Source organism: Phalacrocorax aristotelis, chromosome 3, assembly GCF_949628215.1.
Source record: "Phalacrocorax aristotelis chromosome 3, bGulAri2.1, whole genome shotgun sequence".
In the NCBI taxonomy this organism is placed as follows: Eukaryota; Metazoa; Chordata; class Aves; order Suliformes; family Phalacrocoracidae; genus Phalacrocorax; species Phalacrocorax aristotelis.
The window spans coordinates 5,729,563-5,754,323 of NC_134278.1; the positions used below are offsets into that span (position 1 = coordinate 5,729,563).

The following is a 24,761-nucleotide window of genomic DNA, read 5'->3' on the forward strand; positions in this document are numbered from 1 at the left end:
TAACTCATACACTGATATTTTTGGTTTTCTTTATGGATTAATTTTTTTATCTGAGATATTGATAAATGATATATCAGTTTGGATGTTTATTATTGACGGTTTTCCTTTTCAGCTTGTGTTATGATTACAGTGTTTCTATTGGGAATCTTGCATTCATTTCATTGCAGTAGGATATGTGTGACTGAACAGATATGACAGAACATACGTGATATATATGTTCTGCCTCAGCCCCGTGGCAGAACGGCTGAGCTTCAGAGCCCTCCTTTTCCTTCCAGGACCCCTTTAACAATGTTATTCGTACTACAATTGAAGCAATGGCTGCAGTGTTTGGAGGTACACAGTCTTTGCATACAAATTCATTTGATGAAGCCTTGGGTTTACCTACGGTGAAGAGTGCTCGCATTGCTCGGAACACGCAGATCATAATTCAAGAGGAGTCAGGTATTCCTAAAGTGGCGGACCCCTGGGGGGGGTCTTACCTGATGGAGTGCCTCACCAACGATGTCTATGAAGCTGCTTTAAAGGTCAGTTTGCATAACCTTTTATGCTTTGTGGGAGAATTTTAGGTATAGGAGTTTTGAGAAATGTCTTTGAAGGGTGTATTTTTCAGAGAACTGACCGTGGCTTTTTTCAGTTTCTTTGTATTTGCATACATGTAACCATAAGGGCTGGTTGCCCCACAGAAATCGGTGCACAGTCAAGGTTTCAAATTTTAAGTCTTTTCAGCCATGGGTGTTACTGGTTGAACAATATGCCATGCACTGTTGTTTGACTTAATGGAGTTCTGGTAGTAAAAATAGTCTTTTGTTTGAGATGTCTCTTAATTTATACCAAAACCTGGAGTCAGGGACACGGAGATAGGAAACATGCTTTTAGAGCACAGGACTGTATGTATAGGTATAATAACAATTTGGGTGGTAGTACAAGTGCAAAGTTCGTTTTGTGAACCTTGTTACTATGCAGTTTCTCAATCCTCTTAATTTCTCAGCTTGTTGAGGAGATAGAAGAAATGGGTGGAATGGCCAAAGCTGTCGCCGAGGGGATTCCCAAACTTCGTATTGAAGAGTGTGCAGCTCGAAGACAAGCCAGGATTGACTCGGGTAGGGAGCAGGGACATGAAAGAGGAGGAAAACTGCCAATAGAATACCATTGTATAAAGGTTTTTTACACACTTTTTCAGTGGTTTTTTTTTTCTTCGTCGTTTAAGAGTAGCATATTGTGAGTGATAAATTGGTGATAGTTTTATGTCAGTGAAGGCTTCTGGAAAGAGATAGCAGTACCAGTATGAAAACAGTCTTGCTTGACATATTTAAGACTAGATTAGACAAAGCTCTAGAAAGACGATTTTAAAGGAGTGTTTTGGGCCTTCAGTAGTTAATTGCTTCTTTTGTGATAGTAACTTGAAACTGCGATTCCTGAATTCAAAAGCATGACCGCCAGCAGGTGGAGATATTGAATGTATCTGGCCAAATGCCTGGCTTTGCCTCAGAACTGCCCAATGCAGTCATCTCGGATACAGGTCTTTCTTTGTGAGATACATATATATGTGTATATGCATGTGTACATATATAGCAGCTATATGTGGAGATGTGTGTTCATGTGTGCTCATAGCTCTAGTCCGCATTCCAGTAGCAGTCCAGTAACAGAAACTAGGGATAACTTGCACATGAAAGAAGTTACATGAATTTTTTGGTTTGGAGGATTTGGATCCTCCAAACAAAATTGAATTCAAATTTGAAAATCTGAAGCAGGTCTCTAATTAAAAACCAGTAAAGAATAATAATCAAGTTCTGTGTTTTCTCCCCCAAGGTAAATTACTTCATATTGCTTTGAAAAGTGTAGTAATGTTATCAGGCGCTGCAAATAGAAATGGTTGTTAAGTTCATACTGGCTAAAAGCTAAAATACAATTTTCCAGCATGATAAATTCATGTTTATTCACATGGAGTAGTTTTAGGTAGGAGCTCCACATTCTTATTTATCTGGTACATCAGAAAAATAAATGCAGAGCAGTGCAGGAGACTAGCATTTCAGTTTAATTCTGTGAGATTAGGTTATGTAACTTAAAAAGAGAAAAATAGCTAACGTATATTGGTGACTCATTACTAAATCAGCTTGTAAGGTAAGTATTGTTCTATTTGAAATCTTCTCTCTGGCCCAGTGTTCACTGAGTTGAATGTTCATGCAGCTAATCCTCTCTCTCATCCTAAAATATGGAAAGTACAGACTTAAGTCCTTCCTAAAAGAACAAATTTTAAGTATTTGAAATATATATAGTTATAAAGCAAAGCACTGCATTGTAAAGCTCAAAGTTTTCTTGTCCTATTAATATTGTGTCTTTTTACAGTAGCTTGCAAATGTATTCTGAGTTTCTGGTGTTTCCACTGGAAATAGGGTCTGAAGTAATTGTTGGAGTAAACAAGCATCAGCTAGAAAAAGAGGAGACAGTCGAAGTTCTGGCTATTGATAATACTTCAGTCCGTAGCAAGCAGATCGAGAAGATTAATAAGGTGGGAACTGCCTTCTTAAAAATGAAAATTCTTATAATTGCAGATAGAACTTGAGTAAAGGTGGCTTGCCAAGAACTTGACCTGCAAATTTCTGAGAATCCACTCTAGTCTTTAGCAGGGAAGCTAGATTTCTGTTCAGCTTTGCTTGGAGGTTGGCAGAAACACAGTATTGGCATCTAAACGAATGTTTTTGTTAGGTTCATTTGGTTTTAATCATTGTATTTCAGATAGTCTCATGAATATATGGCTAACCTTTCAAAATTGAGAACTTTGCATTTCGGAAAATCAGAGAAAATAGCTATGCAATGTTTTGCTCTAAAAGCACGTAACGTTTCTTAATCGCTCGGACTATTTGGTGTAGCTTGTCAAGTGCTATTAAGGGAGAGGGTTATAGAACGAGAAATCAACATCCACCTTCATAATTAGTGAAAATGTAGATAAAATGGTTTTAGAGTTATTTCGTGGGCTTGTACACACGTTTGAAGGTCTGAGATACCTTTTTACTTCTGATCTCGTTGAAATATATAGCATGTATTGTCAGTTGACAATTCCACGCCTTCAGAATTAATATTTGAAATCAGAAAGTCTTACAAGCCTGACTTCCCAGCTCACTTTGAAGTTTGTTTTAACTTCATGTTTTTCTCCTCCACTGTAGGTGAAGGCTAGCAGAGATCAAGCAGCAGCCCAGCAATGTCTTGCTGCTCTAACACAGTGTGCTGCTACCGGGGAAGGCAACTTACTTGCGCTTGCAGTGGAAGCAGCACGTTCGAGGTATTGAGGGTGGGGGTGAATATCCAACTGCTGTTGAAAAGTCAATGGTTTGTTTTCACCTTTTAACTGTTCTTGGGTATGAAGTCAGTGAGGTTGGTGTCTTCCATTTGTTTTCAGAGGTGGAAGTGAAAGATGGCCACAGCTGGCATTGAAAGGTAGACTGTTACATTTTAGTGTCTCATAAGGCTGTGTTTTAATTTCTCACAAAGAACAGTATGGCTACAAAGAATGTCATATGAAATTCTGCCGTTCGTGTTGTTTACAACTCAGACTCTTTACCAGTTTCAGGACGTAACTAGGTTTCTCCGTCACCCTGCTGTTTCATAGGTCAGGGAGCTTAAGAAGTGTCTGAGGTGTGAAAATGGATATTCACAGTCTTATCACGGTCTGTTGCTTCGTCCTTTCTTGCACCACAGATTGGTGTGAAAGCATTTTTTGACTGAAGGAGAAATACATTTGCTTAGTCAGGCAAAGATGTAGAAGATGCTCTTGAGTAGAGCAGTGAGTCATCCTTCCGAGTCCAGTGGAACAATTACTTTTTTCACCTAAGGTGCTTTAAGACTATTTTCATTCCTGCTTCAAAGTGGTTCAGCCTCAGTCAGCAACTAAACACCACAGAGCTGATCGCTGACTCCCCCCACCCCTGTTGGACCGGGGAGAGAATCGGAAGTAAGCGTCAGTCTCGAGAATAGAATCACAGAATCCCAGGTTGGGAGGGACCTCAGGGATCATCTGGTCCAACCTTTCTAGGAAGAGCAGAGTCTAAACAAGATGGCCCAGCACCCTGTCCAGCTGACTCTTGCAGGTGTCCAACGTGGCCGAGTCAACCACTTCCCTGGGGAGTTTATTCCAATGGTTGACTGTCCTCACTGTGAAAAATTTCCCTCTGGTGTCCTATTTGTCTGTTCCTTAATTAACTAAATGCCCCAAAACTGAGCAAACCAAATTCTCTCCTTATTGGGACGCTCCCCTGTTTTTACTGTGATGTCTCAAATTCCTTCATTCCCATTCCCTGAACACTTAACAGCCATATTTTGATACATTTTCTCCCACGGGGAGCTTGTAACAATTTTCCAGCAGCATGTTTACACCTGTCTTTGAACTGTAAAGGTCACGGGAGGGGAGTGTTGGATTCACCAGGGATTCATATATTCTGTATCAAAATTGACCAGTTAAGTGCTAGTTTCTCTCCTTGGTGACCTTGGTTTTATTACTTGTAAAAGCATTAATGGACCGCAGATCTGCTTTGTAAGTTGCAAATGCAAAACCTACCTCTGCCCCAAAACTATGTGTGGGACATGACCACACAGAGAAGTTGTCATGGCATCTGATAAAGAGTGTTTGAAGGAGGATTGTGAGGTCTGTGAACATTTACGGGAGCCCTTCTGTTAAGGGCAACGTGGGAAAAGATTTTCGAGTGATCACGTTCATCCTTTACTGGTAGTAGACAAGTAGGCCAGTATAACCAGCACATGAGTGACAGATGCCTGTCTCCTAATGAATGGAAAATGATGGGTTTTAAGCATGAAGTCAGGTAATATAACTCAATTGAAATAAAAGGAGTAGCACAGAGTTTTCAGCACTGAACTATGGAAAAGACTCCAGGGACTAAAATGGAGATTTCAGCACTGACAAGTGCAAGTAGAAAAGTCATTTTATTATTGTAAGCAAAGTAATAAGGCAGGCTGAAGGTGGTAGGGAACAGGAACAGTACTAGCTCCCTTCTGTGCCTCCTTTCTCGTGAGAAGCCATGTTCCAGGAAAACGGGGGTAGTTGGGTAGGGCTATGAGACAGATTATGCTAAGTTCTTCCTCATCTCTTTCATCTGCGGTGCTGTTTTTCTGTCCCTCTCCAGACTTGCTGTTCCTGCTGTGCCCGCTATGAGTGATGGAAAAGGAAGGCACAAAGTGCAATGTAGCATGTAGAGCTGCTTCTTTGTCTGACCAGTCTGTGTCCTCATGGTACTTTGTCACCTGACCACTCAGTGCTACCTCTTGTTACTGGTGAAATGCCGACAAGCAGCGGCAGTAGTGTGAGACTGAGCAGACAGAAGGTGACAGTCCTAACAGGCACATTATGGTCATTGACTTTCTTTCTTCGAGCTTGTATTTGTGCAGCATAGCATCTTGTCGTGGTTTAGCGGCAGCTCAGCCCCACACAGTCGCTCGCTCACTCCCCCACCGGTAGATGGGGGAGAGAATCAGAAGGGTAACGCTCGTGGGTTGGGATAAGAACAGTTTAATAATGAAAATTAAAAGAAACAACAGTAGAAATGCAATGTGAAGGAGAACAACGAGAGGCGCAAAGCCCCGGGGGAGGGGGGAAGGGAGGGGAGAGGGGGAACGAACCGCCGGAACAAACCGCACGCGCCGCAGCCGCTCGCCGCCCGCCGACCCGACGCCGCGCCGCCTGCGCGCTGCCACTGCCCCCCCTCAATATACTGGTCATGGTGTCACATGGTATGGAATGAACCTGCCATTGGCCAGTCGGGGTCAGCCGCCCCCACCATGGCCCTGCCCCTCCCAGCCCCCCCTGCCACGCCACGCGGCAGAGCGCGGGAAGCTGGAAAGGTAGCTGACCCCCACAGTGAGGAGAATTAACCCCTTCTCAGCCAAAACCAGCACATTCTCCACCCCTTATTCCATACCACTTACACCATGCCCAGGTCCCATATGATGCAATACAACCGTACCAACCACCACCCCTCCCCTTCCCATCCTTTAACATAATACACAGACATCATTCCCTTAGTTCATGGATCTTCCCTGTAAAATGTCCATTAAAATGTCCATTGAGTTCACGCAGTCCATGACTCTGGGCTCCATCTGTTGTATCAGTCTTTCCGGGTGGGAGAGATGGTGTGTGGCGTTGGGTTGCTGCATACCGAGTCAGTCATCGTTCCATCACTGCTGCACGGCTTGTTTCATAGTTGATCTTCCATGGGTTGGGAGGCTCGTACTCTGATATCATTGATACAACACAGAGGTGACACACAATATTATATAGCAGTTCACATTGTGCCATTCAGTTCATTGACTGTTTTCACCCAAAATCAAATCCCCTTGAGGCACACATCGGATTTCTCCATCCTCCCGCATCACCCACCAAGTGCACCCAGGTCCTCGAGCAAAAACAATCCCACGAATGGGTTTGCCTTTGCCAGAGGCAGGAAGAACCCAGACTGTTTTGCCCAGCATACTTTTTGTGTGCACTACAGGGACTCTATCCCCTTCCACAGTATGTAGGATTTCTGACTGGGCAGGGCCAGCTCGGTTGGCAGATCCCCTCGTGTTGACTAACCACGTGGCTTTCGCTAAATGTGTATCCCAGTGCTTGAATGTCCCACCCCCCATTGCTCTCAGTGTGGTTTTTAACAGTCCATTGTACCTTTCAATTTTCCCAGAGGCTGGTGCGTGATAGGGGATGTGATACACCCACTCAATGCCGTGCTCTTTGGCCCAGGTGTCTATGAGGCTATTTCGGAAATGAGTCCCATTGTCTGACTCAATCCTCTCTGGGGTGCCATGTCGCCACAGGACTTGTTTCTCAAGACCCAGGATAGTGTTCCGGGCAGTGGCGTGGGGGACAGGATATGTTTCCAGCCAGCCAGTCGTTGTTTCTACCATTGTAAGCACATGGCGCTTGCCTTGGCGGGTCTGTGGGAGTGTGATATAGTCAATTTGCCAGGCCTCCCCATATTTATATTTCAGCCATCGTCCCCCATACCACAGAGGCTTTACCCGCTTCGCTTGCTTGATTGCAGCGCATGTGTCACATTCGTGGATAACCTGTGCAATAATACCCATGGTCAAGTCCACCCCTCGATCACGAGCCCACCTGTATGTTGCATCTCTCCCTTGATGGCCTGAGGTGTCATGGGCCCACCGAGCTAGAAATAGTTCACCCTTATGCTGCCAGTCCAGATCCACCTCAGCCACTTCAATCTTGGCAGCCCGATCTACCTGCTGGTTGTTTCGATGTTCTTCAGTGGCCCGACTCTTGGGGACGTGAGCATCCACATGCCGTACCTTTACAACCAGTTTCTCTACCCGGGCAGCAATATCTTGCCACAATGTGGCAGCCCAGATGGGTTTGCCTCTGCGCTGCCAGTTGCTTTGCTTCCATTGCTGCAGCCAGCCCCACAGGGCATTTGCCACCATCCAGGAGTCAGTATAGAGATAGAGCACTGGCCACTTTTCCCGTTCAGCGATGTCTAAGGCCAGCTGGATGGCCTTTACCTCTGCAAACTGGCTCGATTCACCTTCTCCTTCAGCAGTTTCTGCTACTTGTCGTGTAGGACTCCATACAGCAGCCTTCCATCTCCGGTGCTTTCCCACAAGGCGACAGGACCCATCAGTGAACAGGGCATATTGCTTCTCATCTGCTGGCAGTTTGTTATACAGTGGGGCTTCTTCAGCACGTGTCACCTCCTCCTCTGGTGATAATCCAAAATCTTTGCCTTCTGGCCAGTCCATAATCACTTCCAAGATTCCTGGGCGACTGGGGTTTCCTACTCGAGCCCGCTGGGTGATCAGTGCAACCCATTTACTCCACGTAGCATCAGTTGCATGGTGTGTAGAGGGGATGTTTCCTTTGAACATCCAGCCCAGCACTGGCAGTCGGGGTGCCAGGAGCAACTGTGCTTCAGTACCAACCACTTCTGAAGCAGCTCGAACCCCTTCATATGCTGCCAATATCTCTTTTTCAGTTGGAGTATAGCGGGCTTCAGACCCTCTGTATCCCCGACTCCAAAACCCTAGGGGTCGACCCCGGGTCTCCCCAGGTGCTTTCTGCCAGAGACTCCAGGTAGGGCCATTCTCCCCGGCTGCAGTGTAGAGCACATTTTTTACATCTTGTCCTGCCCGGACTGGCCCAAGAGCTACTGCATGGACTATTTCTCGTTTAATCTGTTCAAAGGCTTGTCGTTGCTCAGGGCCCCATTTGAAATCATTCTTTTTCCGGGTCACTTGATAGAGAGGGCTCACGATCAGACTGTAATTTGGAATATGCATTCTCCAAAAACCCACAACGCCCAAGAAAGCTTGTGTTTCCTTTTTGCTAGTTGGTGGAGACATGGCTGCTATTTTGTTGATCACATCCATTGGAATCTGACGACGACCGTCTTGCCATTTAATTCCTAAGAACTGGATTTCTCGTGCAGGTCCCTTCACCTTACTTTGTTTTATGGCAAAACCAGCTTTCAGAAGGATTTGGACTATTTTCTCACCTTTCTCAAAAACTTCTTCTGCTGTGCTGCCCCACACAATGATGTCATCAATGTATTGAAGGTGTTCTGGAGCTTCTCCCTGTTCCAGTACAGTCTGAATCAGTCCATGGCAAATGGTAGGACTGTGTTTCCACCCCTGGGGCAGTCGATTCCAGGTGTACTGGACGCCCCTCCATGTGAAAGCAAACTGTGGCCTGCACTCTGCTGCCAGAGGGATTGAGAAGAATGCATTAGCAATATCAATTGTGGCATACCACTTGGCCGCCTTTGACTCCAGTTCGTATTGAAGTTCTAGCATGTCTGGCACAGCAGCACTCAACGGTGGAGTGACTTCATTCAGGCCACGATAGTCTACTGTTAGTCTCCACTCTCCATTAGACTTCCGGACTGGCCATATGGGACTGTTAAAGGGTGAGTGGGTCTTACTGATGACTCCTTGGCTCCTCAGTTGGTGAATGAGTTTATGGATGGGGATCAGAGAGTCTCTGTTGGTGCGATATTGCCGCCGGTGCACTGTTGTGGTGGCGATTGGCACCTGTTGTTCTTTGACCTTCAGCAACCCCACCACAGAAGGGTCCTTTGAGAGACCGGGCAAGGTAGACAGCTGTTCAGTTTCCTCCGTCTCCAAGGCAGCTACACCAAAAGCCCACTTGTAACCTTTTGGGTCCTTGAAATACCCTCTCCTGAGGTAGTCTATACCAAGGATGCACGGAGCCTCTGGGCCAGTCACAATGGGGTGCTTCTGCCACTCATTGCCAGTTAGGCTCACTTCGGCCTCCAATACAGTTAGCTCTTGGGATCCCCCTGTCACTCCAGCAATGCTGATGGGTTCTGCCCCTATATAGTTTGATGGCATTAAGGTGCACTGTGCGCCGGTGTCCACTAAAGCTTTATACTCCTGTGGGTCGGACGTGCCAGGCCATCGGATCCACACAGTCCAGTAAGCCCGGTTATCCCTTTCCTCCACCCGGCTGGAGGCAGGGCCCCTCTAGTCCTGATCATGGCAGTCACAACTCACTTCCTGTAAATGTGAATCAGGAGTCCCTCTATTACACTTAGAAATAAAATCTGCGCTTCTACTCCTCTGTCTGGGGACTTGCTCGCTGGAAACTGGAGCAGCAGCTTTCCTGGAAGAGCCTCCCTGAGTGACTGTTCTTCCTTGCAGTTCATGTACTCGTGCCTGTAGGGTCGAAGTAGGCTTGCCATCCCACCTCATCATGTCCTCTCCGTGGTCACGCAGGTAGAACCATAGGGTGGCCCGTGGTGTGTATCCCCTTCTTTGAGCCAAAGGACGCTTATTCCTAACAGCTGAGACACTGCTCTGTCGAGGTGGGGAGTAGGACAGATCTTCTTTGAGTTGCTGGACCTCTTGGGATAGTTTCTCCACAGCAGAGACAAGCGAGGAAGAGATATTTGTGTCATAATCCCGGAGCCTATCTATCACCTCTGCCACCGTTGGTGTCTCGTCATCTTTCCAGGACATCACTGCCAATGAGTTTGCATGCGAAGATGGTGCGCTCCGTACAAACTTCCGCCACATGGGTCGTGTGCACTCGGCTTCATCTGGATCTTTGGATGACCGTTGATCATCCAGGTCACCATAAATCACCTCAAACACAGCTAATTCCCTGAGATACTGGATGCCTTTCTCCATAGTTGTCCATTTTCCTGGGCGATATGTAACATCTTCTTTAAAGGGATACCTTTCCTTCACTCCAGACAGGAGTCGCCTCCAGAGGCTGAGGGCTTGTGGTTTTTTTCCAATTGCTTTGTCAACGCCCCCTTCCCCAGAAAGGGATCCCAATTTTTTGGCTTCTTTTCCCTCTAGTTCCAGGCTACTGGCCCCATTATCCCAGCATCGGAGCAGCCAGGTGGCAATGTGCTCACCTGAACGACGGCTATAATCTTTTCGCATATCTCGCAACTCGCTTAAGGACAGGGATCGGGTGGTCTCTATTTCATTTATTACTTCTCCCTCCTCTCCCCGCGATGGCCCTGGTTCTTCATCATCCCGTTCTAAACGGGTTGATGTCCGCTTCCAATATTTCGTCTTATGTATGGGGGCAACTGATACTGGTACGGGTTTATTTTCTGAGCTAGCTCCGGTACTTGTTGTGGGGGTTTGAGTGGCTGCAGTGCCTGTTGTCAGGGCTGGATTGTCTACAGTGCCAGTCACTTTGCATTTCAATCCAGAGACATTCTCTTCCCCCTGGGGGCACTGAATACTGTTGAGCAGGGCTCGGTATGCATGGGCCAGACCCCAGCACGTTGCAGTTATCTGTGTCTCTCTGGAGTTCCCAGCGTAACAACATACTTTCTCCAAATATTCTACTAGTTTTTTAGGATTCTGCACTTGCTCGGGGGTGAAACTCCAAAACACTGGGGGTGCCCACTGCCCTAGGTATTTGCCCATGCTATCCCACATGCCCTGCCACTCGTAACTATCAAGCCTCGGGGCAGATTTCTGGGTGATATTCTTAAGTTGCTTAGTCAAAACCAAAACAACATGCCCAAAAACTAACAATGACTGCACCTTAACCACCCAAGGATGTTCAAGATACAAAAACGTTGTTGTAACAAAGGCACAGACATCATAGAACAAAGTTGCAAAGGTATTATTCTGTATTTCCTCCATATAAAATCTCTCAGAGGAGGAGGTATAATTGCTAATTGCCTCAACAAGGTGGTATCCGAAGTACAGTAACGGTTTCAGCAAAAACCCCAAATACCAGGTAAAGCTGAAAACGAGTGTTTGTATAACAAATCTCGTAGGCAAAACATTACTAATCACAGCAGAACACAGCAGACTCAAACAACCAACACCGATTTTTAACACCCACTGCAAAAAGGACAACATGGTGCTGTGACCAGCAGCTGTTGTTATCTCCAACCCTCGTGCCCCACGTTGGGCGCCAAAAAGACTGTCGTGGTTTAGCGGCAGCTCAGCCCCACACAGTCGCTCGCTCACTCCCCCACCGGTAGATGGGGGAGAGAATCAGAAGGGTAACGCTCGTGGGTTGGGATAAGAACAGTTTAATAATGAAAATTAAAAGAAACAACAGTAGAAATGCAATGTGAAGGAGAACAACGAGAGGCGCAAAGCCCCGGGGGAGGGGGGAAGGGAGGGGAGAGGGGGAACGAACCGCCGGAACAAACCGCACGCGCCGCAGCCGCTCGCCGCCCGCCGACCCGACGCCGCGCCGCCTGCGCGCTGCCACTGCCCCCCCTCAATATACTGGTCATGGTGTCACATGGTATGGAATGAACCTGCCATTGGCCAGTCGGGGTCAGCCGCCCCCACCATGGCCCTGCCCCTCCCAGCCCCCCCTGCCACGCCACGCGGCAGAGCGCGGGAAGCTGGAAAGGTAGCTGACCCCCACAGTGAGGAGAATTAACCCCTTCTCAGCCAAAACCAGCACACATCTACAGCCAGTTGTGAACCACTGGGAGAACGTCATAGCACAGATTGCTAGCGGAGATAGATCCTGTGCCTGGTAGGACACACTGAATTGAACGATATCCTCTCTGGCCATCACAGCTGTGGTTGTATTTCATCCCTTGTTGTATTGCCCAAAAGCTTAGCAAAGAGCCAGGCTCCTCTTATTTGGAAATTCCCTGCTTTTGAGGAGGCTCAGGGAATCTCTGAACGGTTGAGGGCTCTGATATAGCACAGTTGGTCGACAGTAGTTCTGAGCAGTGCAGAATTTCCTAGGATGCAGGCTGTAGTTTATGTACAAACATGCTGTCCTTGCCACAAGACGTGCTGTAAGGGCTGTAGGCTAATACAACACAAAAATGGTGAATATAGCTATCTTTGGTCTCCACTGCAAAATTTTAAATTTACTTCAAACCACAGATTAGGTTGTAAATTACCTGCTATCCCAAAACACAGGGTGCTAAAAGACCATGCAGTTCCACACAAGATAAATGTGAAGGAAACGCAAATTTATACAATAAAGGCAAAGTGAATTCTGTTCTGTCAATTTTGCATAATTGTCTAGTAGGTTTTTATCAGCATGCATTGAAAAAACTGTAAATTAATAATAAGAATTGTTGCTTATGCTACTTAAGTTTTATAATAATGAAGTGAAAATTATTGTCTCAAGAACCAAGTTTTGCTGTAAGGATAAGCAGAAATGAGAGGGGTTTTATATATCCAGATTTTAAGGAACTTGTCCAATGTTACGACTAGCTGATTAAAGAAAAGCGTAATCATCATTAAAAATATGCTTTTCCTCTCCTGTTAAGAAGAGAGGCTGTTTTCTTGGCTCCAGGTGGAGTTATTCCACTGTGGCTGCATAGATGGCACCCATTGATACAGCAGGACTAAGCAGGGATATTATTTCTTTTTTAATTGTTTACTGGTAAATAGTAAGAAAAAAGTCACGAGTTGTTTAAAAGCTGAACTCTATTGTTACTTAGGAACTTTAGATTTAAAGCATTGCAGAGACTTGGGGCGGAATTCTCAAAATACTCTAAAGGGATTGCTGAAGCAGTATTTGCGGAAGAGAGAGATATGTTACATATTTTGTGCAGTACACAAAAAAATTTAATCCTAGCCACCAGATTATACTTCAATAAAATTGATAGTCCAAACCATTTATTTTCACTTATTACATGAAACTTTCATTCATCCTTTTACATAATAAGAACAGAAAAGCACAACACAACTATATCTACGTGTGCTGCACTTTGATTTAATACTGAAGTTATACTCAGATGCTGCTTCTGCAAAAGAGAAGGAGGAGAAAGATTGATCTAAACTTAGTTTTCTCTAGAAGGGAGGACACATATTATGCCACTGTAAGCCTTCAGCAAGCAGGCAGTGTTTACACAGGCGTAAGTTGTCAATGTTTATGCGTGGGATGTATCTGCATCAGGCTGCAGTCTGTGACGTCTAGCACTCTGAGAGGGAGGCGGTGTTCATAGATATTGGTCTGCTGCAAACTTGCTTTGTAACCTTGGTGCAGTCTCTTAACCTAGCACTTATGCAGTTTACTTTTCAATTTTTTGTTAGTAATATCAGAGAACAGTAATCTTAATAAGGTTATTTAGATGTCCTTAAAAACAAAAAAATTATTATATAGGAGTAAGGTCTGAGAACTATTGTAACTCAGGTAGTGCTTGCTAAGCTTTCTGAAATCTTACAGGTGCTGTTAAAATTAAGAGTATTACATAGTGATGTCAATGATTTCTGGTGCAATCATGGACAGTTTGCTTTATAACTAATGCTTTCTAAATCCTTGCTAATAAATAAATCCAAAGAAAGTATCAGGATAAGTCCTGTTCACACATAGCCATACAGATACAAGAAGGCCCTTGAGGTGCTGGAGCGTGTCCAGAGAAGGGCAGCGGGGCTGGGGCAGGGTCTGGAGCACAAGTGTGCTGGGGGGCGGCTGAGGGAGCTGGGGGGGTTTAGCCTGGAGAAGAGGGGGCTGAGGGGAGCCCTTCTCGCTCTCTGCAGCTGCCTGAGAGGGGCTGGAGTGAGGGGGGGGTTGGTCTCTGCTCCCAAGTCACCAGTGACAGGACGAGAGGAACCGGCCTCAAGTTGCACCAGGTGAGATTTAGATTGGATATTAGGAAAGACTTCTTCACCAAAGTGTTGTCACACATTTGAAGAGGCTGCCCGGAGAGGTGGTGGAGTCCCCATCCCTGGAGGTATTTAAAAGACTTTTGGGTGTGGTGCCTGGGGACATGGATTAGTGGTGGACTTGGCGGTGTTAGGTTAACAGTTGGACTTGATCTTAAAGGTCTTTTCAAACCTAAACAATTCTGTGATTCTATGATATTATAAATTTGGTATTACTTTGCGTTAGCTGCTTTTCTAGACTATGATCCTCATAAATCCAGATCTGAACTACTTAGTGTGATGAGGAAGAAAATGGATAAAAGCAGGAAACTTTAAAAATATAAATCCAGAAAGCGGGGGTGGAGTGATGACAAGAAGTGTCCAAGACTGTGTCAGTAATGTGACATCTCTGAAATTTACTGAAGGATTCAGTTAATACAGGAGAAATCCATTTTCTGTTACGTTGGATGTGTGGCACACTGCATACGGTAGGAAACAGATAATAGCTACTGAAACTGTGAATAGCAGAAGGAAAACTGAGTACAGGTCGTTTGGCCATCCCCTTCTACAAGTGTGGACTAGAAGTTGTATCTTGTCCAAATATCCTTTGAGGACTTTTCTGTAAAAGCTTTCAAGGATGCTTAACCTTATTTTGCCTCAGAGTAGCTTATAGTTAAATGCAATATGACAGGAGAAAATGTGAATTCCAGGGGTTTGAAATGTGCTGAGCAGTAGTTGAATGCGTGGGGTCTGGTCTCTCTAAGCATAATTCTGAAGCGTTTTATAAGAGCAGTATTTTTCTTTCTTTCCTTTGACAAAGTTTGCAGCAAGCTGTATTCATTTCTTAGTATACACAAATTCTCTAGTCTGTTCCTATCCAAGCATATACTAAAATATTTTCATCAAAATATTTTTGATGAAAGATTTCATCAGGAGCTCAGTATCATACCTCCAAAATTGTTACACAGTACCGAATCCCAGTTAATTTCATACCAGATGTAAGAAACTTGCTATGATGGAGCTACTAGCCGCACTGCTCTTTCATAGAATCATAGAATCATTAAGGTTGGAAAAGACCCTTAAGATTATCGAGTCCAACCGCTAACCTATCACTGCCGAGTCCACCATGTCCTCAAGCACCACATCTACCGTTCTGTTAAATACCTCCAGGGATGGTGACTCCCCCACCTCTCTAGGCAGCCCCTTCCAATGCCTGACCACTCTTGCAGTAGAGAAATTTTTCCTAATATCCAACCTAAACCTCCCCTGGCGCAGCTTGAGGCCATTTCCTCTCATCCTATCAATTGCTACTTGGGAGAAGAGACTGACCCCGCCTCGCTACACCCTCCTTTCAGGCAGCTGCAGAGAGCGAGAAGGGCTCCCCTCAGCCTCCTCCAGGCTAAACCGCCCCAGCTCCTTCAGCCGCCCCCCAGCACACTTGTGCTCCAGACCCTGCCCCAGCCCCGTTGCCCTTCTCTGGACACGCTCCAGCCCCTCAAGGCCCTTCTTGTCCCGAGGGGCCCAAACCTGAACACAGTACTCAAGGTGTGGAATCTTTCTCCACAGATGAGTTGTTTTTCCCTTCCAAGCAGGTTCCTCTCATCAAGTATATGGTTGGGGGTTCAACTGTAATTAGAGCACAGCGCTGGGGTTTTTTGGTGCAGTCTGCACTAGAGATTTTACACAGAAAGGTGGAATCCATTAAGCATGAGATTTTTAAATGCTTTGGGACAGAGGCTGTTATTTCTGATGTTTGTACAAGAACACAGCACATCCTAGCTTGCTTCTAGCACTTGTGCTGCAGCAGTAGAATGTGTATTACTTCTAACATGCACAGTGTCTCCAGTAGCAAACAAAGCATGTAATGTGCGTGTAAATGGATCTCCCAGATTCTTCCGCATCTTGGTGGATAAGGGAGCTATGTCAGGAGTAGAGAAGAAGAAATTCTAAAATAAAAACAACAAGGGAAAGGCAAACAAAACAGTTAAAAAGTTAGGCTCCAGTCTCTTCTGTGTGTTCTTCCTTTTTTTTTTCCCCCTCTTGATTTGTATTTTGTATTTTAGTAACAAGTCCAAATGCAAGATCTTGCAGTATGAGCCCCAAAATATTCCCGGTTGAGAAAATTTGATTAAGTTTCCTGAAATATTTTGCCATGAAGTGGTCCCCGTTGCCTTGCAACTTGTAAAATCACTTCTTACATCAGCCAAACAGTATTTTATCAAAAAATACTCTTGCATGATCTATTAGTGGATGACAGTGGGGTGAGTCAGATGTTCAGAGTTGTAGCACCAAAGGGGAAACGAGTGTAAATGAATTTGTCCTGCAGCAAGGCAAATAGTTGGGCCACTGCCAGTGATTTCTGTATTCTGTTTTCATATAAGCCTCCTGATAGCATTAATACTTTATTTCTGTATCTTAGGTGCACTGTTGGAGAAATAACAGATGCCATGAAGAAGGTGTTTGGGGAGCATAAAGCCAGTGACCGAATGGTGAGCGGAGCTTATCGCCAGGAGTTTGGAGAGAGTGATGAAATTCTTCATGCCATCAATAGGTGAGAATAGCTTCCCAGGAAGCCGAACACAGTCTCATATTTAATCCATTAGATACATGTGCTACTCACACGTGCCCTAAAAAAGCGTTCCCCAAACCTGAGTGACATCCCCAGAACAAAAGATCTGCACATTCTCCTCCCTGTAAGCAGAATGAGAAGTGCAAGAAATAAGTGCAAGAAGAGAATAGTCAAAACTTAATTGAACTTGTATTTTCTTGCAAACAAAATCTGCTGAGGTGATGTTACGATTTGAGGATTTTGTCCAAATAGACTAGGCAGCCGTGAGATTGAGAAGCTGAGAAACATTGCCTGAAATCCCCATACATTGGGTTGCTTCTTTTGAAGACCTGTAATAGTAATCTCTACAGATATTTCCAGCAATTCATATTTGCAAAACCTGGCTTTGTTCTGCCCATAAGGCACCTCTGCAACTTCACTCTTGCTGTTCCTAAAATTGTAAGGCTAAAATCTGCCTGGATAGCCACATACAGCTTCCAGCTTACGGGTGTTACTTACTTGTATCACAAGGGAGAAAACATCAGAAGATGGTAGCATGTGTGAAAGCAGTGCCTGTTCATGCCTTTTCTCAGCTTCTGCCCTTGCTGCTGTCCTCTTGGGTGAAGAGACTGAACTGCCATAGCAGGTGGTGGTGTAATGTGCATCGATGCTCATCAGTCCCTGCCGTGTTGGGGCTTATACATTAATGAGTTACAGGATGTCTTAAAAGGACATACTCGATGGCTTCGCAATTAGCCTGACTTGAAAGTAGTTGTGCTGGGGGATGTCACCATCATTTTTTAATTTAAATTTAAGTATTTGTAATTATGCATTTACATGAAACTGAACTGAACTGATTCCTTAAGGATCAAGATGTAGCTCCCATTTTTACATACCTGCCTTTATGTCCAAGATCATGTGTGCCAGTTAGTAAACATGGTAATGAAACTGGATTTACTACATGTCACCTTTGCCCAGGCCATCAGAAGTGTGATTTCACACTTGCCCACACTTAAACCAAGCCCTGTTGCAGTAATGCAGGTGGTCTGAGCCTGGCAGGCTCAGAGCACCGAGAACTAGTTTTGTTGGGAAGGAGCCTGTGGGTGAGGAAGTAAGAAAACAAGAATATGGAAACAGAAGACAATACAGAGAAAAACATTTTAAGATATCACAAATCAATTCAGTACCTGCTTCGCTGATATTCTCAGCAGTCCTTAGGAAGAGAGAGGCAGGCCCAACCCCTGTACATTCTCAAACAGAAGCTTTGTCAGTCTGTTTCTTCAGGCTCTCTTGACATAATTCCTTTTTAAGCTGCCCAAGTTCTTATTTTTTTCCCTTTTACATGATGCATATTCCTGTCCTGGAATCCTCTCCTGAGGCTGTTCAAATCTGTGCTGATAAACGCTTTATCTAGAGTCACTCTTTCCCCCAAACTAAGGCACTGGGTTCATACAGCGATTCTCCCAGCCAGGTCAGCATATGGTTTCAAGGCGCACCAAAACCAGACAACTCCATCATTAACAGAATGCTCAGAACAGTACAATATTAAAAACCAAAACCAATACCCCTTTTATTTATGAGCAGTGGTTCTCCTAGTGTCCCACTCAAGGACCAGCGACAGGCCAAGGGGCCACGGGCACAAGCTGGAACACGGGAAGTTCCACTTAAACATGAGGAAAAACCCCTTCCCTGTGCGGGTGCCAGAGCAAGGGCACAGGCTGCCCAGAGGGGCTGTGGGGTCCCTTCCCTGGAGACATTCACCCCCCGCCTGGACGCGGCCCTGTGCCCCCTGCTCTGGGGGTGCCTGCTCCAGCAGGGGTGGGACAGGGTGAGCTCCAGAGGTCCCTTCCAACACCCACCACTCTGTGATTCTGTGGTACTGGTGTTACGTGGATAATGAGAAGTAAGATGAAAGATTAATGTCTGAGGCTGTGGTTACACCGTCACTTTCACTCACCAGAAATCTGAACTGCCACTAACCAGAAAAAGGGAGGCCATGGGACGAGTGCACAGAATGGGGGATACAGTGATCCTCTTCTGCACAGACTTGTGCCAGGTGAATGATGACGCACAGTATGATGTTTAGGACCCGTCTCTATAGCCTGTGTCCATGCAAGTACTTTTGAAATAATTGGTCATAATTATTCTTAAAATCTAAAAAGTGTGTTTTGTTTAGCTGTAATTCAGCTCATTAAACCCTCAGAGAATTCAGTATTTTGTCTGTTACAAAGCAGAAAAGTAGTGGAATGGTTTTCTTTAAAAAAGAACGTTTTACTATTCAAGATAGTGATTACAAGAAATCAGTTAGTGATCATATAACTTGAATGTTGACATAGTATGCCAAGTACACAGACTAGCCATGACTTAGAAGATCTTTTGCTTTGAGGTACAGAATTGATGCTACAGTTGCAACCAGTGCTTTTTTTATTTGTGGAAATAATTCTGTTGATTCTCAGTGACTTACAATGATACAATATGTGTTTTCAATCAGAGTTAACAAGTTCACGGATCGTGAGGGGCGCAGGCCTCGTATACTTGTTGCAAAGATGGGTCAAGATGGCCATGACAGAGGAGCCAAAGTTATTGCTACAGGATTTGCAGACATTGGCTTTGATGTGGACATAGGTCCCCTCTTCCAGGTATGACCGATTGAGTGGTGTCCAATGTATTTCAAGTGCAGCGATTTTCCCTCTAATGCTTGTTCAGCAGCCGGGCTGGGGCTATTACTTGTCCCGTAATCCTCTTTCCGTACAGACGCCTCGAGAGGTGGCCCAGCAGGCGGTCGATGCAGACGTGCACTGCGTTGGCGTGAGCACGCTTGCAGCAGGTCATAAAACTCTTGTGCCCGAACTCATCAAAGAACTCAACACCCTTGGCCGGCCAGACATTCTTGTCATATGTGGAGGTGTCATCCCACCTCAGGTACGGGTCAACATCATTTCCATAAAGACTAGGAGACTGCTTTATTTCTGTCTGTGCTGTTTTTAGCCATTTCCTGTATTCTGTTCATGTCAGAGGGGATTTACAGCGCTGAAGGCTGCTGCGTACCATCGCTGGGATCAGCGCAGATCTGCAAGATGGTTGCAGAGTGCTGTCGGGTCTCATTGATCCGGTTTTCTGTACACCGTGTCCTGGTTTAACTTACAGTGTTTGTTGGATGGAATATTAAGTTGTGTTGTGAAAAGATTACCCTCAGGGAGATGTTCTTTATGCTCTGTTGTTTCAGATTACCAGTACCTTGCACATTACTGGTAAAGGCTAGCTCCTTTCTTCAGAGACTTTATGACTTCCAGTAATAGTTCGGAAGAGCCACATCTAGTGACAAGACACCTGGCGGGTCCCAACACCTATAGGCTACACATCTCATTCAGTGTTTAGCATCTTCTGTTCCCTGTCATGAAGCCTCAGTGTTGCCTCGCATTCCCTCTGCTCTCCTCTAAACTGTTGAACTGTCTGTTGCATTCCCTTGCCGTCAGATCTGTGCTTTTGTCTTAAAATTTTCCTTAGCTCATCCACAGTTTGCCTGGCTGTATCACCTTTGGGGTCATCTTCTGTCTATAAACCTCCTGTTACTCCCTTTTCCCAGACTTCTTCCTTTCCTAATCAATTGAGTGTTCAGGAGTGACACACTTTGAAATTAAACAAAACTTGTAGTGTTTCTCTAGAAGACAAACTGTGTTCTGTCCAGTATCTCTCAATGGGATGCTACTAACCCATGGCTGAAAAATGTATCCTATATAGAAGTAAGAGAGAATACATAACTGCTTCCCACGTCTTTTTGAAATCTCAGGACAATCATAAAATTAGAGTAACTTAGATTGCAGGAGACCAGGGGGAGTCATCTGGTCCAGGCCCTTGTTCAAAGCAGTGTTTTCAAACTTCGAAGTTAGATCAGATTTAGATTAGGTTATTCAGGGTCACATCCAGTTGACTTGTGAATATTTTCCAATGATCTGACATCAGTCTGATTCTAAACAAATAAAATCTTTCCCCTGGATGTTTTTTAAATATTTCTTTTTCACCTCCTAACTACCGTATTTTTCCCGTTTCCCTTGATGCTGCGCTGCCTCTCTCTGGGACTTGTTGCATGTACAACAACAATAATTCAAACAATTTCTCAGACCCAGCACACAGGATAGAGCACACACCAATTAGAAGTTCTTTATCGATTTTCTGTTGCACTATTATCTTAATAAATAAATCTTAAATTACTTTCTGAACAGGATTACGACTTCCTGTATGAAGCCGGCGTTACCAATGTGTTCGGCCCAGGGACTCGTATTCCAAAAGCAGCTGTCCAAGTGTTGGATGATATCGAGAAGTGCCTGGAGAAGAGGCAGCAATCCCTGTAGTGCTGAAACGCCACACAACGCAACCAGCCTTATACTGCTCGCTTACAGGATGTAATCATCAGCAAGGGATGGCCAGCCACATGCCTTCGGTTCCACCGCCCTGTGGCCTGGTGTTTTGTGCTTTCTAAGAAAGTTGTACATTCTCTGCTTGTTCTATTTGAGGATTATTTATATATGTACCCGCAAGAAAATTTTATCACTAGAACTATGACTTCAGGGAATGAAGGGAATTCAGTAGGTGGGTTTGGTTTTTTTTCTTCCAGATACATTGGTAAATAAAATATCCGTTCTGGCTCTTTGGCTGATCTCTTTTGCACGCAGAGAACTTCTTTTGAATTTTTTGGCAGGCGTTGTAGGCCTAGAAGTCTTCAGGCAAAATCACTAAAGTTCAGCTAAGATGTGATTGAATCCAGCAGCGCTTTGATGTTAATGTTAATCTGACTTAACTCTCTTTAGAAATGTGTAAGTAGATAAACTATAACTTTTCAAAGTTCATGCTTTGCTTAATAAGATACAAATTCTGTATCTGGCAGTAACCTGATACTCCACTGTTTTTCAAATGAGGTTCATTTTACTGCTCATTCTCCCTTACTTAGTTCTGTACTTTTGTCCAGTATTCACAGAACCCCAGACTGGTGGGGGTTAGAAGGGACCTCTGGAGCTCATCCCGTCCCACCCCTGCTTGAGCAGGCACCCCCAGAGCAGGGGGCACAGGGCCGCGTCCAGGCGGGGTGTGAATGTCCCCAGGGAAGGGACCCCACAGCCTCTCTGGGCAGCCTGTGCCCCTGCTCTGGCACCCGCACAGGGAAGGGGTTTTGCCTCATGTTTAAGTGGAACTTCCCATGTTCCACCTTGTGCCCGTGGCCCCTTGGCCTGGCGTTGGGCACTAGTCCCATTGTCCTGACACCCACCCTTTACATACAAACCCAGGTCTCTCAGTCTTTCCTCATAAGGGAGATGCTCCAGCCCCTGATCACCTTGGCAGCTCGCTGCTGGACTTGCTCCAGCAGTTCCCTGTCCTTCTTAAACGGTGGAGCCCAAAACTGGACACGGTACTCCAGATGTGGCCTCACTAGGGCAGAGCACGGGGGGAGGATAACCTCCCTCGACCTGCTGGCCACACTATTTTTAATGCACCCCAGGACACCGCTGGCCTCTTGGCCCCAAGGGCCCGGTGCTGGCTCAGGGTCACCTCGCTGCCCCCCAGCACCCCCGGGCCCTTCTCAGCAGAGCTGCTCTCCAGCAGGTCCCCCCCAGCCTGTGCTGGTGCAGGGGGTTGTTCCTCCCGCGGGGCAGGACCTTGCACTTGATCTTGTATTGTTCTTGCTATCCCTGTCTATTCAGCACTTGGGCTTTCTTCAGGTAAGTTGATCCTAAATTCTCACCATCTTTATCTCCCCTCCAGAAGGAATTTGATTTATACCTGTGAAAAGTGCTCTGTGGAATCCCTGCAGGGCAAATGGGGTGTGAGGGTCTTTTGGGGAAAGTCCCTGGCGTTACAGCCCTATCCCACTTGGCTTCTTTTTGCCTTGCTGCTCATTGCGTCCCATTGTAAAATGAGAATACAGCGTCGCTGGGATAACGCTTGTGTCTGCGTCAAGGTGGAAGAGGCTGCAGCACGCTTCCAAGAGCTGCAGTGCCATCATACTGTATTCAAAATGAGATTTTCTGCAGTAGACCTGAAATCACAGATCCACTTAAGAGCACTGTATCCTCACTTCAAAGATTGCAACTGATGAGTTCTTCCCTTAAAATAAGGTTATTTCATGGGGCATGTGCCCGTAGTCTCACACTGCTCAGAAACAGGGACGTTAACTGACTTGCTGTTTTCTTTTCTCTGTTCTAATTAAGGTTTGAATTATTGATCCCAAGCCAGACCTTTGCCTTCAAAACTCCATGGGGTTTATCCTCAACTATTCATAAGTATCTGATTCCCTCCAAGAGAGGCTGGTGTGGTTCAAACCGCGATATGCAGAAAGTAACAACAGTAAAGATACTCCCTTATGTCCTTTCACAAGCCTTCTTGCCCGACAACTGGAAAAATACACAGTCACGGTGTTGGTGACCTCTAAACTTCATGATGGCACTGGTTTCAATCATTTCTTTCTGTCTGTGCTTTCCCTGCTCTTTGATAATATATGTCATCAACCTGTGTTTGCCTTACAGAGTCCCCCCCCCTTTTTTTTTAACTCTCATCTTTAAAAACTGCATCTTGTTCTTTTTGAATTAAATTTAAAAAATCCCCACCAGCTTCCACTGGAATTGCTCTGGGCCTTCAATGCTTGAAGGAGGGCCCTTTAAAACTCTGGGTTGGGGCTGACTAACCTGCATTGATTCTGTCTTGTCATACCAAGGTTGGAAAACAAAATGGTGAGTCTAGGGAAAGAATGGTTTTCTCGCCTGGCCCACAGTGTTTGTGTTAGGCCCTTTAAGGGAGGAAAGCATTCAGGAGAACAGACTTCCCTTCAAACCTGGCATCAGTTCACTGCCTAAGCAGAGATTCCGTATGGGGTGACAAGCTAAGATGGGGCACGCTTTTCCCATGTGTCCTCTGCTGCTGGAGCAGCACAGCCGTGAGCGCGGTGCTTACTGACACGCTCGTGTCGGGCCGCCGGCCCTCGCTGGTGACGGGGAACGGCCTCCAGCTGAAATCTCAGCTGCTGCACACACTCCTCACCAACCCGGCTGCTTTAAAACTGCGCTGCTGTTCAGGCTAGTGAGAATTCGGGTTAGTGCAAAATCAAGTAGGCACTCTGCAAATATACTGAAAAATTTTGCTTCAATAGGAGTATTTTTGGCGTGTTTCAGGATAATGATGACCGTAAACCTGGGATACCTATTCAGGCCTTTCCAACGGGAATGAGCAAGGAAGCAGCAGGTTAGCGCATGGCTAAGTCATTTCCCTTAGGAAGTTCCAAAATAGACCTTTTTTGTTTTTTTTAAACGTGCTTTGCAAAGATGCAAGGGATACAGGCAAGACAAAAGGGCTGGAGATTGGGCGATCCTGATTTACGCATAGGAACCGTCATACTGCAATGCCTTGTCTTTCATTAAAAAAAGCTATGATAAAGCAAGAACTTGCGCGTAGCACTGTCCCGGGCCGGTGCCCTAACTGTGAAATGAGCTTCCCTCTTGATTTCCAGTTGTGAAGTGACCTCCGGAGCATGGTAGGTGGGCCCTGCAGAGGGCAGATTTCCCTAAGGGAGAGGCAATCCATCCTTCATTCTTAGTGTTTCGCAACCTTCGGGACTGGTGCTTTTAAACTTGTAGTAAATTGTTCGTCAAACAATTGGTGCTTCACAGCGATGAGCGGCAAGGCCATCTCTACTGTGTGGATAAGAGAAGAACCCAAGACAAAGTTTAACTAGTTTCCCCAAAGTCTCACAGTATAACTGGTGAAGTAACGGGGTAGAACCCAGGTCTCCGCAGTGGAAGCCTCAAGCTTTAACTGCTAAAACAATTATTTCCCTCAAATAAGTGATCTTTGTTCTGAAATGAGTCACATTTAATTTTACCTGTGGAAAATTGACCATTAATAGAGGTGATCTAGTTCTGTAAGTTATTCCTGTGCTGAGATGGACAAACTGCCTAGAAAAACCTTCGTTTTTCTAAGTAAGGCACTGAATTCCAATTTATTTCAATGCAAGTCAGGGCGCTAGTTATGTTATTTAACTTTACACGTCCTCATCTGGGTGGGGAACCTCCATTTATCCTCAATAGAAAGCAAGCGGAAGGTGGCTCGCTCAGATGTGGATGTCGGCATTGTGAACTTCCACGGGCTGGTG

The 24,761-nt window shown here is 45.4% G+C and overlaps 1 protein-coding gene across 4 annotated transcripts in view; it reads left to right on the forward strand.

Annotated features, from left to right (window-relative positions):
• Nucleotides 1-21,281, forward strand: part of MMUT (methylmalonyl-CoA mutase) — a 30,696-nt gene extending 9,415 nt beyond the window's left edge. For all 4 annotated transcript variants that reach the window (XM_075086596.1, XM_075086595.1, XM_075086594.1 and 1 more), the window contains exons 6-13: nt 276-524; nt 989-1,100; nt 2,394-2,509; nt 3,165-3,280; nt 16,496-16,627; nt 19,116-19,263; nt 19,379-19,546; nt 20,848-21,281. In XM_075086596.1, the coding sequence (XP_074942697.1) occupies nt 276-524; nt 989-1,100; nt 2,394-2,509; nt 3,165-3,280; nt 16,496-16,627; nt 19,116-19,263; nt 19,379-19,546; nt 20,848-20,976 (1,170 nt within the window). In that variant the 3' untranslated portion in view covers nt 20,977-21,281. The remainder of the gene's footprint in view (nt 1-275; nt 525-988; nt 1,101-2,393; nt 2,510-3,164; nt 3,281-16,495; nt 16,628-19,115; nt 19,264-19,378; nt 19,547-20,847) is intronic.
• Nucleotides 21,282-24,761: the final 3,480 nt, after the last annotated feature.